Source organism: Camponotus floridanus, unplaced genomic scaffold, assembly GCF_003227725.1.
Source record: "Camponotus floridanus strain SB8 unplaced genomic scaffold, Cflo_v7.5 scaffold63, whole genome shotgun sequence".
Taxonomy (NCBI): domain Eukaryota; kingdom Metazoa; phylum Arthropoda; class Insecta; order Hymenoptera; family Formicidae; genus Camponotus; species Camponotus floridanus.
In genome coordinates this window covers 1,071,095-1,086,154 of record NW_020229803.1, presented here as the reverse complement: position 1 = coordinate 1,086,154, position 15,060 = coordinate 1,071,095, and the positions used below count along the sequence as shown (strand labels likewise).

The window sequence follows — 15,060 nt, the reverse complement described above, 5'->3', positions numbered from 1 at the left end:
GTACACAATACAGATATAGTATTGACGGCAAGTTTCCTATAACGTTTCCTCGTGGTTGACCATTACTACATTTAGCGCTTGTACGAAGTATATAAATAGGAATGTGGCGCATCACACTGTCAGTTCACGACACAACATCGAAAGTATCTTATCAGTGAAATAAAGATCATGAAGTTACTTGCACTACTCGTCTGCTTGATGGCAATCGCCGTATGTACAACATACAATGAAATTATTATATATTAATATAACATTATATTATTTATTATTATGTTATTTAATATTAAATTATTTATTATTCATTATAAATTATTATTTTCCTTATACAATTCTTACAATTAAAAAATATATATTATATATATGATATTTTAATCATAATTTAATATCAAATTTCTATTAAAATATAGTTTTCGTAATTATCGTATCTAGGCTTTTTAAGCTTTGTTTTACAATTTACATAACAATATTGATTTCAGATAACCTACGCTAACACTATTGCGGACATAGCTTTACATGGAGGATTGCTATCCGCCGCAGATTTGCAACAATGTTATGAGAATGCGAATCTAGCAGAAGGTAAAGTCACCTGAACTTCTTAAATTTACACACACACACACACACACACACACACATGCGCGCGTGCAAAAGCGACATATTTCATACATTTATATACAGGGTGTATCTCAAATGATGCACTAAACTTTAGGAACGTATAGAGTTCAAAATAAGACTTTATTTCTTATATGAACATGGATCCGCAAATGAACCCCTCTCTGAACTAAAATTCGAAAATGTGTGAAAAATTGAAATTGACCAAACAACTGCAACGCAATTTTATTTATCTCTCAAGAGAGGATAATAGATAACGTCAAAACCAAGGTCAAATAATAAGGCAATCCATAATAAAGCCAATTTTCAATTTTTTCCCCAAACTTTAGCCTCTAGCTCGGAGGAGGATTCATTTGCGGACCCACGTTCTATCTCGCGGCGTTATCAATTCGTTGCACATGTACTTGGTATACGAGACATATTAAAGTGACTTTTTAAGGATATATCTTTTTATTTCAACATATTTTGAAAGAGTAAATATATTTGGGGGGATTCATTTGCAGACCCACGTTCTATCTCGCGACGTTATCAATTCGTTGCATGTGTACTTGGTATACGAGACATATTAAAGTGACTTTTTAAGGATATATCTTTTTATTTCAACATATTTTGAAAGAGTGTAAATATATTTTTTGTGTAACGTTAAATATATTTATATGACTGTGACAAAAAAAAGGAGGTTAAACGATTTTTATACTGATAATGAGGTACATGCTGCGTGCAATGTTCAGTTTCGATTAGTTCAAGTAAAAAGCAATGATTGCTTTCCATTTTAACTAATCGAAGCTTCACGTCATATACGTAACATGTTATCTCATTATTAGTGTGAAAGGCGGCTTAAAATATCCTAAGAGTGAACTCGTAATTGAGTAAAAAATAACTTGACGCGAAAGTGATGACTCCACTCTAATCGAGTGAATTATTCACTTCGAACCAAGTAATATATTCACTTTACGTTCAGAGTTAAATAATTCACTTTTGTGAAAAGTGAATTTTCACTAATTACAAGTGGCAGTATTTTCACTTGAAGTGAATATTCACTTGTTTGGAGTTAGATTTCATTCTAAGAAATTTAACAATATATACATATAACAGTTTTATTCAATCGTGCCAGACTTAATAAATGTGATATAATAAATATTCGTAACGTCTCTAGATAAATAAATATTCGATAATATTAAATATTCGATTATAAATATTCGTGATGTCTCTAGATAAAAGGAATATAAATTACTATAGATAAAAGAACTATAAATTACTGCGGAAATTTTCCTAAGATTGTTTCTTATATTTCACAACTTTGTAAACATAAATTTCTTTTAACAGTGAAAACAGATTCAGATTTCAAAATTTCTAATTTTTTAAATAACATATATATGTATATATATGTTATTTAAATATATATATATATATGTATACATATATCTACACATATATTTAAATAACATATATGTTTAGATATTTTTCCATATAAAAACATTGTATACGATATATTTATACGATATTCGGCATTTTATTATACATAAAATATATAATTGAAATTTATTTTTGAGTAATAAGCTGACATATACACATTTTTTAACTATATAAAATTTTACATCATCAAACGATGCTTTAACGTCACGACGTCAAGTACATAAAAGAACTCTATCCGATCATTAAGAAGCACTGTTTTCGATATTGATTCGCTACCAAATAGCTTATCCGAAATTTTACGTTAAATAAATTTTCGATTAAAATATCTGGAAAACTAAAACCATAATCAAAAATCTAACAGCACTTTTCTAACGATGTAATAACAATTTATAGATGCAAGCTTGTGGCTTGTTTTAAAATTGGTGCATTCAATCCTGAAGTACAATAAATATATGCCAGAATTGTGACATTTCAGTTCTTCAGCTTTCAGACTCACGTACATATGCTCGCACACATGCGAAGCGACGTTATGATTTACGATTGTAAAGATTTGTTTACAACGTTTATAAGACATAAGCGGTTGTTTTTCCAATTGGAGCTATCATTCAAACAACTATTTTTATCTACGATGCATCAATGCATCAATGCATCGATTATCTTTTATTTGAAAAAATATAATATATTATTATATTTATTTATATTTATTATTATATTTAAATATAATAATGTATTATATAATTATTATATATATTTAAATATAATAAATATAAATAAATATAAATTTTCACAAAAAACATTGATATTCGCTCTTTAAAAAGGCATATATTAAATCGATTCTCATAAGTATTGTAGCTTTTCCGCGATGTTAATTGGTTATCTCGATTTGCATTATGCGTTGCATTCAAAACATCGAACAGCATCAGAGATTGCAAAGGTTAATAGGTTAATTTGATAATTATCAAGAATTGAAAAAAATGAAAAATTGTAGTTTATATATAAATATAAATATAAATATATATATATATATATATATATATATATATATATATATATATACAGGGTGTCCCTGAGCACTACCTCACGCACTTGTGAGAAGAGCGCAGTAAATTAAATAAACAAGTTCTATTCATATTAAAAAATATTTTTTTAGGAATATATTAAAAAATGTTTTAAATAAAAGTTGTTTGATGAAAAAGCTAATTTATTTAGAAACTTTTAGAAATTAAATTTAGAAACACATTTGTGTGTGTGTGTGTGTGTGTGTGTGTGTGTGTGTGTGTGTGTGTGTGTGTGTGTGTGTGTGTGTGTGTATGTATGTAACTCTATTTACTTACAAGATACTAGACATTATTTTTTCAAATCAAAATTAATATCGAAAGGCAGTTAAGAGCCAACGCAGTTGTAGGGCATGGATAAAATAATTTCCAAAACAGCAACTCAATTTTAACGATCCATTCGCTTTATTCCAAACGTTTCGGACTCGATTCGAGCCTTCTTCAGTGATTCTAATACAAACAAAGAAAAAATAAATAAATCAAATGAGACAGAATAAAAACGCAGTATCAATAAAATACAAAAGAAAGGAGAAAGCATAGTCACAAGCATGCATGGTCTATAGAAGTGACGCGACTTCGTCAAGGCTGATCCATCCGAGAAAGCACGATGCAAAAAGCCCTCTCAATGGTACAAAGCGCGAAGAGCGATGCACTGACAAAATAAATATAATCAAAACTAGTCACACATCTTAAAAAAGAGAGAAATTCATTAACTATAGTCAAAGACCACTCACTCACTCGGACAAGAGACGGACCAGCAGAAACGACACGAAATAATCGACACGCTAACAGTCGAATGAGCCGATAATTCGAACGGTAACGGTAATAATGTAAAAATGTGGTCGGCAATAACAAACTATATATACAGAGGACAAAGACAGTCAAAACAGAAAACAACCCGTTAAATTTTCGGCATGTTTTCAATTATCGACAGACATGAAGTATTTAATTTTAAAGTGTCGCTTTGGAGGTTCAACGCATTCTTTTGGCGCTTAATATAAATCATTTCCGATATTAGTCTTTTTATTATTTTTTTCAAAATAGTATCAAATATATATTTTTGATTATGTATTTATTTTTCAACAAGCTTTTCAAAATAAGTTCAAAAATGTATCCTAACCCCATTTGCATTAATAAAACAATAATTTCAGAAAATGCTAATTAAAAAAATTTTTAATTCTAAATTTTTTGTTATATTAAAATTACTTAATTTATTCATGCAAATGGGTTTCAAAATATACTTTTAAACTTACGTTGGAGAGTTTAAATCTAGCCTATATAATAAAATTATTGACAATATTTTAAAAAATAGTGGCGTCATTTATATCTTGTAGATAAACAGTTACCATACACACATATACATACGCAAAATGTGTTTCCAAATTTAGCTTATTGTCAAATAATTTTTATTAAAAATATTTTTTAATAAAATCACAAAACAAAAGTTATTTAAAAAATACAGAGAAGTACGGAAGATAATAGAACACTTTGCATATACGTACAGAATGTGACAAGATGTGTTATTGTACCAGCTGCTAATAGCAATTTTTTGAAATTGTTTGGAGATAATTTTTTCCTCACCGAAAATGTCAAGAAAAGATTATTTTTTGCAAGTTTCTAGTTTTTGCATCATATATATTTATAAATATTTCTTAAATTAAAATTTAATTAAATTCTGAATTTTTTAATAAATTCTATCTAAAATTAAAAAATTTTGATAACTGTTTAATTCTCTATAAAATATAGTTTACGAGAAGCTCTTCTTCTTTTTAATGGTTTCTAATTTGAAAATAAATTTCGATATTTTTCGCTAGAAGAATCGTCTCCAAATGATCTCAATAATCTACTATTAGCAGATGATGCAGTAATTCTGGAACATTCTATGTAAACAAAATAAAAAATAAAATAGATAATTATATTTTACGATGTAATAAATAATATTATATAATAAATAATATTATATAAATAATTATTTTTTAGCTGATTTAATTACAAATACAGAAATAAAAGATGGTTCTTATAAGAATCCAGAAAATGCGGAAAAAGCGAAGAAAAATGGCTGCTTCACATTATGTATATTAGAAAAGCGAGGCTTGGTAAGTACAACGCAATAAATTGTTATACATGAAATATTTCTATATATTTTTTCCATAAAAATTATGTTAAAATACTTTATTGTACATTCTATATGTTGTACATTTTTTATTTTTTTAATCTATTATTAATAAATAAAAACTAATTTAATATGTAAAAATTTACTCTAACCAGTATATTTTTGTTAATAATTTTATCTTAACGTAAAGTAGATTCTTAAACGAAAAGTAGATTCTTTTTCTGAATATAAATAATTGATTATTTAATCACGTGTTAATTAATGTAAAAACTTAAAGAAAGAGTTAAAAACAATTATTTTATAATTATTTTATAAAGCAAAGATTATATTATTTTTAAATAAATTTGTATAAGTGTTCTCTCACAGTTAAATATTCATATTTTTTTATATAACATACATGTGCTAAAATGATAATGCTGTTTAGATTTTATCTCTTCAAGGAAAGGAAGAGAAATTGCAGGGAAAATGGGCATGTTGGGGGAAAGATGGGATTTGTACGATTAATTATATCGTATTTAGTTATGATGTATTTGATGCTAAAACACAACTGATCGCATCCGGTCGATATAAATATGTACACAGTATACTCTATTGTCGATACTTTCGATATAGTTGTCTCAAATTATATGACTCGTTATCATTTTGAAAATGAGATACAGAGTTTAAATTGTTTCAGTAAATTATTATATAAATTAATTAATTATTATATAAATTTAATTATTATAATACACGATATTAATAAGCCAGATCTTTAACCAGACGGGCGACACATGCAAATCATCATAAAGAATCACTACTGTGTATACTTATACTCGATGCTTTCCATTTAACGATATAAGTATTAATAAAACAAGTATCTATCAGAACAATTCATTCTCCGGTTGTTCGAATCTTAGAAGATTTAAGGAATAGTTTGCATCAATTTCGAATACATGAGCACTGATTGTATCAAAAGGCATGGTGCTAAACCAAGTTTTCGATAAAACTGTGATTGTCAATTCAAATTATCGGAAACCTTGATCTCGACGATTTTGGATTAAAACTGGCATTATTTTTACGATACATTTTCCACATTTCAGATGTCGTCTATAATGTGCAAAAATTACAAATATTATAATTATTATCTTTTAATTATTTCCAGATCGTCGATTCGGAGATTCAGAAGAATAAGTTGTATGGCAAATCGGCACACGCTAACTTGAATCAGGCAACTCAAGCAAAAATATATGCAACTGTAGATCGTTGCACAGAACAAGGTAAGAATATAATATTTACTGTACATCTATATCTACATACTGTACATCTTTAAAAAGATTCATTCAAAATTATGATATAATAATAAATGAGAGACATAAATGTCATCATTAAAAAACATGGAATAAAATCTTTTTATATATAAAATGCTTTGTTTTTAAAGAAAAATTGCTTTCAAAATTAGAACAATAAAATATAATATATTTATGTTCTTTATTTAACTTTAGATAATAAAATCTCAAAGTATATATAAAATATGTATATATTTATCATATATTAAATGTATGACATTTTATATATATATATATATATATATATTAATATATGATAAATAATTACTTATATATAGTAATTAAGAAATTTTTTTATGTAGTAAATTTTTGTGTAAAATATATTGGTGTATATATTATTATAGTTATAAATAATAAGTTATAAGCAATATCATAATTTTGAATAAAATTATAATAAAAAATATACAATAATTTTTGATTTTAAATTCTATTATCTAATATCTAAAAGCCATGAGTTCTATATTTATAACTTATGCATTCTTTATTGTTGTTTGTACAACAATATGTTAAATCTCATCAATCAATTTTCCAATTTTTAATTTAAAAAATGTAATTGATTCTCAAATGATGAATATTTCAACCCTTATGAGATTAATGAACATTGTATAAACATATAAAACATATAAAAATAATAATTATATTATTGTTTCAGTTAAAACAGTAACGGATATGTGCGACAAATCTCTTGATCTTCTTACATGTCTCTGGAAAGACTTCATCTAATCTAACAAGATTGCTAATAACAAATATATTTCTAAATAGTGTATCAAATATTATTTTAAAATAAATATAAAGAATTCAGAGATTGGCGCTACAATTATATTATATAAACATGTTACCTATATATTAATAAAATTTGTTTATCTTATATTTTGTGCATTACTTATGTTAACATTTTTAATCCCGATATTGTTATTATAATTACTATATAATAAAAGACGTTAACACACTTTAACACTTATAAACTTTTTAAAATTTAATCATTTTCACTTAATTTCCTTGATATGCATTTTATTCTTGTGTTTTATATCTTATTGTTATATTTTATTATGTAATTTTAAAACTTCCCAAATTTTAAAAAATTTTTTAGCAAAAATTTAAAATATTAATATTCAAATATTAATATTCAAATTTATAAATTTTGAAAAAATTAAGACCAAATATTAAAATAAAATTAAAATGTAAATATAATTTAATACATTAGAAATAAATTTTCATTGAAATGTAGATATATATAATAATTAATGAAAATTAAATTAAAATATTTAGTATAGAAACACTATAAAAAATAAAATTTGTTAATAATAAATTATACATAAATTAATAAATAAATAAATATATAAATGTATAAACATTATGAACAACATTTCCGGAAACTGCCAATATGTCTTCGAAATATAATATTAGATATATACAACTAAAGATTAAAATTAGTATAACAGATATGTTAAAATAATAGATTTAGTACATTTATAACAGATACATATTAAAACATATATTTTTTTGATAATTTTAAGATTTTATAATTCTGTTATAATTAACATAAAATTACATGTGAAGAAATATTAAAGATATAAAAATATGGTTTTTTGCACAATATTGTAATATTATATATATTTCCAATAAAATTTAAACAAATAATTTACTAAAAAAATTTACTAAAAAAAGAAATAAAATATGTACACATATATTATATTTTTATTATATAATTTCAAAACATTTTAAATTTTTAAAATTATTAAACTAATAAACATTAAGTATATATAAACATTAGGTATATATAAAATTAAGTATACATAAAATTACAAATCAATTTTAAAAAATTTAATGTGTTCTGTGCATTAATATACAGGGTGAGGGAATAACTCTCTCCACTTCGAATATCTCCGCTACTTTTAGAGATATGAAAGAATTATAATTACCAAACTTGTACTATATCAAATAAATAATAAATACTAAAAATAATAAAAACTAATTTTGGTAATTCTCTCGAATCATCTCGAATATCTCCGCTACTTTTAGAGATATGAAAAGAATTATAATTACCAAACTTGTACTATATCAAATAAATAATAAATACTAAAAATAATAAAAACTAATTTTGGTAATTTTGGTAATTTTTGATAAAAGTATTTTATTCAAAAAGTGAAAGCGCCTCGGAGATTTCAAGGTCACCTCTATTTTTTTTAATGGCACGCTATACTTTTTTATCCTTAGTTCGATGTACTTTGAGACGGTTTCAACGACCTATAATTAGAGATACATTCGGATGATATTTGGATGAGTTTCGGATAAATAATGGAGTAAAATAATGATTGTTACCTCATAAGAGATACTTAAAGTGACGTCCGTTTACATCGAGGCAGTGTTGCAATCATTCAATTCCTGAAACGTATTCTCAAATCGCTAAATATGGTCGGAATTTTTTCGTTTTTCATTTTACAGTTTCAAGCGTTAATATTTATTGATAGAACTTTTCAGAGTGCAAACAGAACTGTCACTAAAACTTTGAAATTTTGAAAAATTTTTTTTAATCTTAGCTGGCACCTTATTTTTGAGAACTATAGAATGCTATTTCTATCGTTTTTCGACAGTTCCCGACAATTCTCGCATAGTTTCTCGCATCATTTGATAAATAAATATAACAAATGTTATTATTTGATAAATAAATATAACAACTTATTATCACAGAACAATTCTGACAAACAAAAAATTTTCTAAAAAGTGAAGATAGAATTTCTATATATACTTCATTCCATATATGTACATATACATATAATATATACATATATATAATAAAAATATGCATATATATTTTATATTTTATTTTTTTATTTTATTACATAATTTTAAAATCCCAAATTTTTAATGTTACTGAACATTGAAGATGTATAAAATTACAAATTAATTGAAAAAAAATAATATTAATCTAAAGTGTATCAATATACACATAAATTATAAAGTTTTACATATGTATGTGTAAAATTTAAAGAGAACAAAATTTATTTATATCATACAGGAAATTACAATAAATTGTTAATAAAATTTATTTAATCTTCTTTTTTTATATTTTTATAGAAAATATTTTTAATTTTGACACACAACACACTTGAAAACATGGTTTTATTAAAATCTTTATATTAAAATATTTTAAGATTTCTATAAATAAAACGAATAATAATATATGTAAGTTACGGAAAATACATTATTTTTTACAAATCACTATACATTGACGAAGTTCAATTCTTTTTTCACAGAAGTAAATCTATACTAAACATTAATCAGAAATTATACGTCAATATATTTCTTATTATACTTATTCACTTTAATATAGTCCTATAATAAATTTATTTCTCGGAAGTATAAACACAACACCACTAATATTCACTGAGAAAAACGACTAATTAGAAGACTAGTCAGAAGAATCCTGTCTTGCAACTTTATGTAAATATCACGAGTGATAACCTCAGTAATACGTAGAAATCATAATAGTTTTATCATCATGTATAGCATAATAGTTTTATCATCATGTATAGCTTATAAATACCAAATATCGAGATATCGAGACGGCAGTTTATTGTTGAACGAATTGGCATTACAAAGTGTATCACTCAGAACCGTGTAGAAAATAATTACGACATTATGAAGCAAATAATATTCGTTGTCTTTCTATTTATTGCCATTGTAAGTATTTATTTCCCATAATATATAAGCAAAGTATAAATATAACTTTACTTAAATTAATATTATTAATGAGAAAAGTTAAGAATTTAAGTTAAGAAGTGAAGTTATTATAAGAAATATATAGAATTGTGAAAAATATAAAAAATTATAAGAGTGTGTACTCTTTCAAAAGAGAAAAAGTTATTCTTAAAAACATTTTTTTTGACATTCAATTATACATTATTCAACTTTACATTATTCATATAATATATTATTAACTAGAAAGTTACTAGCTTTTTGCAAGATAAAAGATAAGATAATCTTTATTTCTATTTAAATCAAAATTTTATATATTCTTAATGTTAATTTCCTTTTCTTTAATATTAGTAATTTTAGTTTTCTCCAAAAATTTAATTTATTTTTAATATATTAATCTTTATGATTTTAACTCTTCTAAAAAATTCTAATTTTATCTTTATTAAAATAAGATAAAAAAATATTATACATTATTGAAATTATTATTTATTAATAACTAATAAAATGTTAATATTATCTATTTTTATTATTACTACTCATTTCTTCACTTAAATTTCTTTTTATATATTTTTTTTGTTAATTATTATTCTACATTTATATATAAACATTTATATATTATATTATAGACATTTATATATTATACATTTATGTATTATATTATAGACAATGGGACTCAGCGATGATGTTGTAGAGAGAATGGCACAATCGTTCTCATTGCCAAATATAGACGTACAAATTTGCATAAATAAAACAGTTGTAAAAATCGGTAAGTTTATTTGATAACAAAAAAATTTTAAATAATTTATTCTAAAATTATGTTAAATTTCTTGCTGTCTTATATCATTGCAAATCACAATAAATGGTTTACATATAATATTACATTATACAAAATATCCATAATGGTCCAGATTAAATTTATACAGTGTATTAATTGGGCGGAATAGAAAGTTTACATAAATATTATATATATTAGATATATATATAAGAAATTGACGATGATCTTCACGTGACTTTCAAATGACTATGTCAAATCATTGCCACTATCTGATGGCCCTCTTCAAGCCATACAACTTTTGTCTGAAACATTTCTTTCTAAAGTGCATAGTTTATGAAATATTTGACCGGTCCGGGACTTTTGGACATATATATATATATGTAAACTTTCTATTCTGCCCAATTAATTGCATAAATTTGATCCGGCATATATATATATATATATATATATATATATATATATTTCTCGAAATGCTTTTATTAGAAAGTTATAAGCGTTCAAAGATTTGTGAGAAAATTGCTTTTATAACTTATAAAGGCAATCGTTGACTCGGAAATAAATAATTTTTAGTTATTATTTACATGTTTTGACTTACATGAGTTCTAGATCTTCACATGTATCTGCTTCTATTATACTTTCATTTGTGTTATAATTCTTTTCAGTTGTTATTACTTTTTTCTCTGCAATTACAGTTAACAACTACGCTTTTCCTAAATTGCGCAATACATATAATATACATACATAATATATCTAACAAGTTATTAGAACGATTGTACTCGCTTATTTTTAAACAATAATAATTTTTTAATGAAACATTTTAAGACAAAAAATTTATATAAACTTTTCTCACTTAAACGTTTATTAATACATTGTATAAATTTCATCACCTTTACAAATATTCTGTCTAGAAATTTGTTCCGGAAATAAATTCAGCAAACTTTGTTAGAATATATAAAAATTTATTCTAATTGTAAACAAAAAAATATCATTAATTAATCGAGTTATACTTAATTTATGTTTTCCAGAGGATTTAATGAAAATGGATGAATTAGTAGAGAATAGTATTCAGGAATCATCAACAGATATCGATAAATCTTCTTCAGTCTTAAAAATTGGCTGTTTATTGGCTTGTTTGTTTCAGAAAAAAGAAATGGTAATATTTAAAAAAACGATATTAATATTAAATATATTTAATAATATATCAAATAATATTAAATATATTAAAAATATAAAATTAATATAATATTAAAGTAATAATAATTATAAATAATAATAATAAATATTAATAATTAATTAATAATTAATATATTAATTATATATTAATTGTATATTGTATGTTATGTCGGATAATTTATTTTTTCTTGTAAAAAAATTTACGAGAGAAGAATTTTTCATTTAAATAATTAAATTATTTAATTTAATTAATTTAATTTAATTAATTTTTTTCCATATGTGTGTGTGTGTGTGCGTATGTATGTAAAAGAGAGAGAGAGAGAGAGAGAGAGAGAGAGAGAGAGTTTATTATTAAGACGATTTAAGCATTTTTAATTATTCAATTTACGCATTATTAATTATGCGATTTATAAATCAAAAGTAATTTACATATTTTTATTTAATTTATTTAATTTATTTAAGATTATAATTAAATTAACAAATTATTTATTGTTTTATATTTAGATGATCTTGTTATATTTATTATTATTGTATTTATGTTCTTATTTTTCTTTTATATGTAAATTCAGATGTCAGGCGCATACATCAATCAAATAAAACTTAAGGAATTCTTGAATACCAAAATGCCACGTACAGATTACGAGACGATTACTAAACGCGATCAAATATTGGAGACGTGTATTGATCGAGGTAAGTGAGTCAATTAAAATACATAAAATTAGTTATGTTAATAATTTCCAAAACTAATTAGTGTGCAACAAAATTAATTAAATCTATAATGATAATTGTGCTGTCGTATTACTGAAATACTTAATAAAAACTTAAATATTAATATTTAAATATTAATTATATTTTTATATATAATTAATATTAATTATATTATTATGTAATATTAATTATATTATATTTTTCAATATTATATTATATTTTTCAATTGTATTTTTCAATAATCACGAGTTTTTGAACTTTACATTACAACAATTACCACAATTTGCCATTTTATCACTGAAATATTATGTGTCATAATAAATACATTCGTATATATATGTATGTATTTCAGTTAAAAGCAAAACTGACGAATGCGAAGTGATGCTTAAATTCACTCTGTGCGTAATATTGGAAGCGAAAGATTATGTGGGTCTTTAAAAATAAGGTAAAATTGTAATATTAGATAAAAGAGTTGAGATAATAACTAAAAAGAGAATTTAATAAAAATCAAGATTTTGATACACATACAATATATTCTTTATAACAACTCAATCTTTTTTTTTTTTTGCAAAAATACAATCATTGTCTTCTCAAACATGTCGTCAATTATTGAAAAATAACTTTTTTTTAGAAAGAAAAATTTTTATATTAAAATATGTAAAAAATTTATAGAATAAAATAAATTTCTCTATTACATTATAAAAGGTGCCACAGTGCTATTTATTATTATTTATTATTATATATTTATTATTATTTGCTATTGTCCAAAAAGTTATAGCGAGTTTATCTTCGAACTACAAAGTCAAGGCAACACGATAATTATTCTAATCGAGGGTAAAAAGGAGGAGTTATGTAAAGCATTAGATGCAAATGTTTGCAAATACTGCGCGATCGTTGGTCTCTGCTGGCTTACGGGAATAGTTATGAGAATACAAATGAAATTATAAAACCAATGTAGATTGTTTATTTTACTGTACACATAAAGTAATAACAAATTTAAAATACAATATATTTATTATATATTGTATTTTAAATTTGTTATTACTTTATGGTTGTTATTACACATAAAATAATAACAAATTTAAAATACAATATATTTATTATATATTGTATTTTAAATTTGTTATTACCTTATGTGTACATAATATACATATATAGATGTATAATATATATAGAATTACATTATACAGTTACATTATACAGTTACATTATAGAATTACATTATATTTAAAAATATATAGTAAATATATTTAAACATATATTAAAAAATAACTAAATATATTAAAAATAAGCACAACGTATGTGAGTGATGCATAAGAAATAAATAAGAAATTAAAATTCCAATTATATATAAAAAATATTTAAACAAGAATCCAAAAAGATATAGCAATTTATAGAAATAAATAAGTTTATTAGATTTAATAATATTTTACAAAATTCAGATAAAAAATTACTATATCTAACGCGAATTTTAAAAAATACTATATCTATACAAAATTATTTCTCAAATAAACGAATTACTGAGGATTTCGAGGGTCAAGAAATCGACTTTAACAACGGTTAACAAGAACGAGAGGGTTGCCGTGGCGGTATTAATATAATTCGCGGTGGACCACCTTCCAGACGATGACCGGAAAGGGGGAATTCCGCGCAAATTCCACGTTGAAATTAGCATCGCTCGGATTCCGATCCGTGAGCATTCTAAGTTATGGGCGAACGAGAGGACGCGATCCCGCATGCTTTGCCTATGATCTCTCACAGTCAATGTGCACGCATATTCAAATCTAAAGTGGTGAATAATCACCCGTTATTGCAACGAAGTGCCCAGTTACGATCGCTTTAAATCATTTATATGGTTCACGAATAATATATTGTACCTCTCAATTCAAATACAAAAAAAGAAACACTCTCTATATTTACATATTGTTTATTCGTGTATTGTGTACTCTTTAAAAAATAATATTACAGAAACATTTTACACATTGAAATGACTTTCTATTAATTTGTATATGTGTATGTATATACAACACAATTATTAAGGCTCATAAAGATGTCATCCCGAAAAGCTCGAATACTAACATCGTGTATAAAATTGATTGCGGTAATTGTGATGCATTCTATGTTGGACAAACAGGTAGGAAATTAATTACAAGGATTAATGAACATAAAAACCAGATTAATAAATTT

The 15,060-nt window shown here is 24.0% G+C and overlaps 2 protein-coding genes across 3 annotated transcripts; both read left to right on the top strand.

Moving 5' to 3' along the window:
- LOC105258461 (pheromone-binding protein Gp-9) lies at positions 1 to 7,375 on the top strand. Its single transcript, XM_011269723.3, has 5 exons — positions 1 to 210; positions 477 to 576; positions 5,061 to 5,176; positions 6,335 to 6,449; positions 7,171 to 7,375. Exons 1-5 carry the CDS (start codon positions 169 to 171, stop codon positions 7,239 to 7,241), a joined length of 444 nt encoding a protein of 147 aa, XP_011268025.2. The 5' UTR covers positions 1 to 168; the 3' UTR covers positions 7,242 to 7,375.
- Positions 7,376 to 10,043: 2,668 nt separating this feature from the next.
- LOC105258464 lies at positions 10,044 to 13,861 on the top strand. Of its 2 annotated transcripts, XM_025413245.1 has the most exons (6): positions 10,044 to 10,202; positions 10,881 to 10,983; positions 12,018 to 12,145; positions 12,735 to 12,855; positions 13,226 to 13,318; positions 13,646 to 13,861. In XM_025413245.1, exons 1-5 carry the CDS (start codon positions 10,161 to 10,163, stop codon positions 13,309 to 13,311), a joined length of 480 nt encoding a protein of 159 aa, XP_025269030.1. In that variant the 5' UTR covers positions 10,044 to 10,160; the 3' UTR covers positions 13,312 to 13,318; positions 13,646 to 13,861. The 2 variants fall into 2 exon arrangements, with proteins under 2 accessions (XP_025269030.1, XP_025269029.1); XM_025413244.1 differs by lacking the exon at positions 13,646 to 13,861 and having other exon boundaries at positions 13,226 to 13,489.
- Positions 13,862 to 15,060: the final 1,199 nt, after the last annotated feature.

Coding starts and splice junctions, on each gene's coding strand:
- LOC105258461 (XM_011269723.3), top strand. CDS start 169: ATGAAGTTACTTGCACTACTCGTCTGCTTGATGGCAATCGCC. Junction 5,177..6,334: donor TATTAGAAAAGCGAGGCTTG/GTAAGTACAACG, acceptor AATTATTTCCAG/ATCGTCGATTCGGAGATTCA. Junction 6,450..7,170: donor AGATCGTTGCACAGAACAAG/GTAAGAATATAA, acceptor TTATTGTTTCAG/TTAAAACAGTAACGGATATG.
- LOC105258464 (XM_025413245.1), top strand. CDS start 10,161: ATGAAGCAAATAATATTCGTTGTCTTTCTATTTATTGCCATT. Junction 10,203..10,880: donor TCTTTCTATTTATTGCCATT/GTAAGTATTTAT, acceptor ATTATATTATAG/ACAATGGGACTCAGCGATGA. Junction 12,856..13,225: donor GGAGACGTGTATTGATCGAG/GTAAGTGAGTCA, acceptor TATGTATTTCAG/TTAAAAGCAAAACTGACGAA.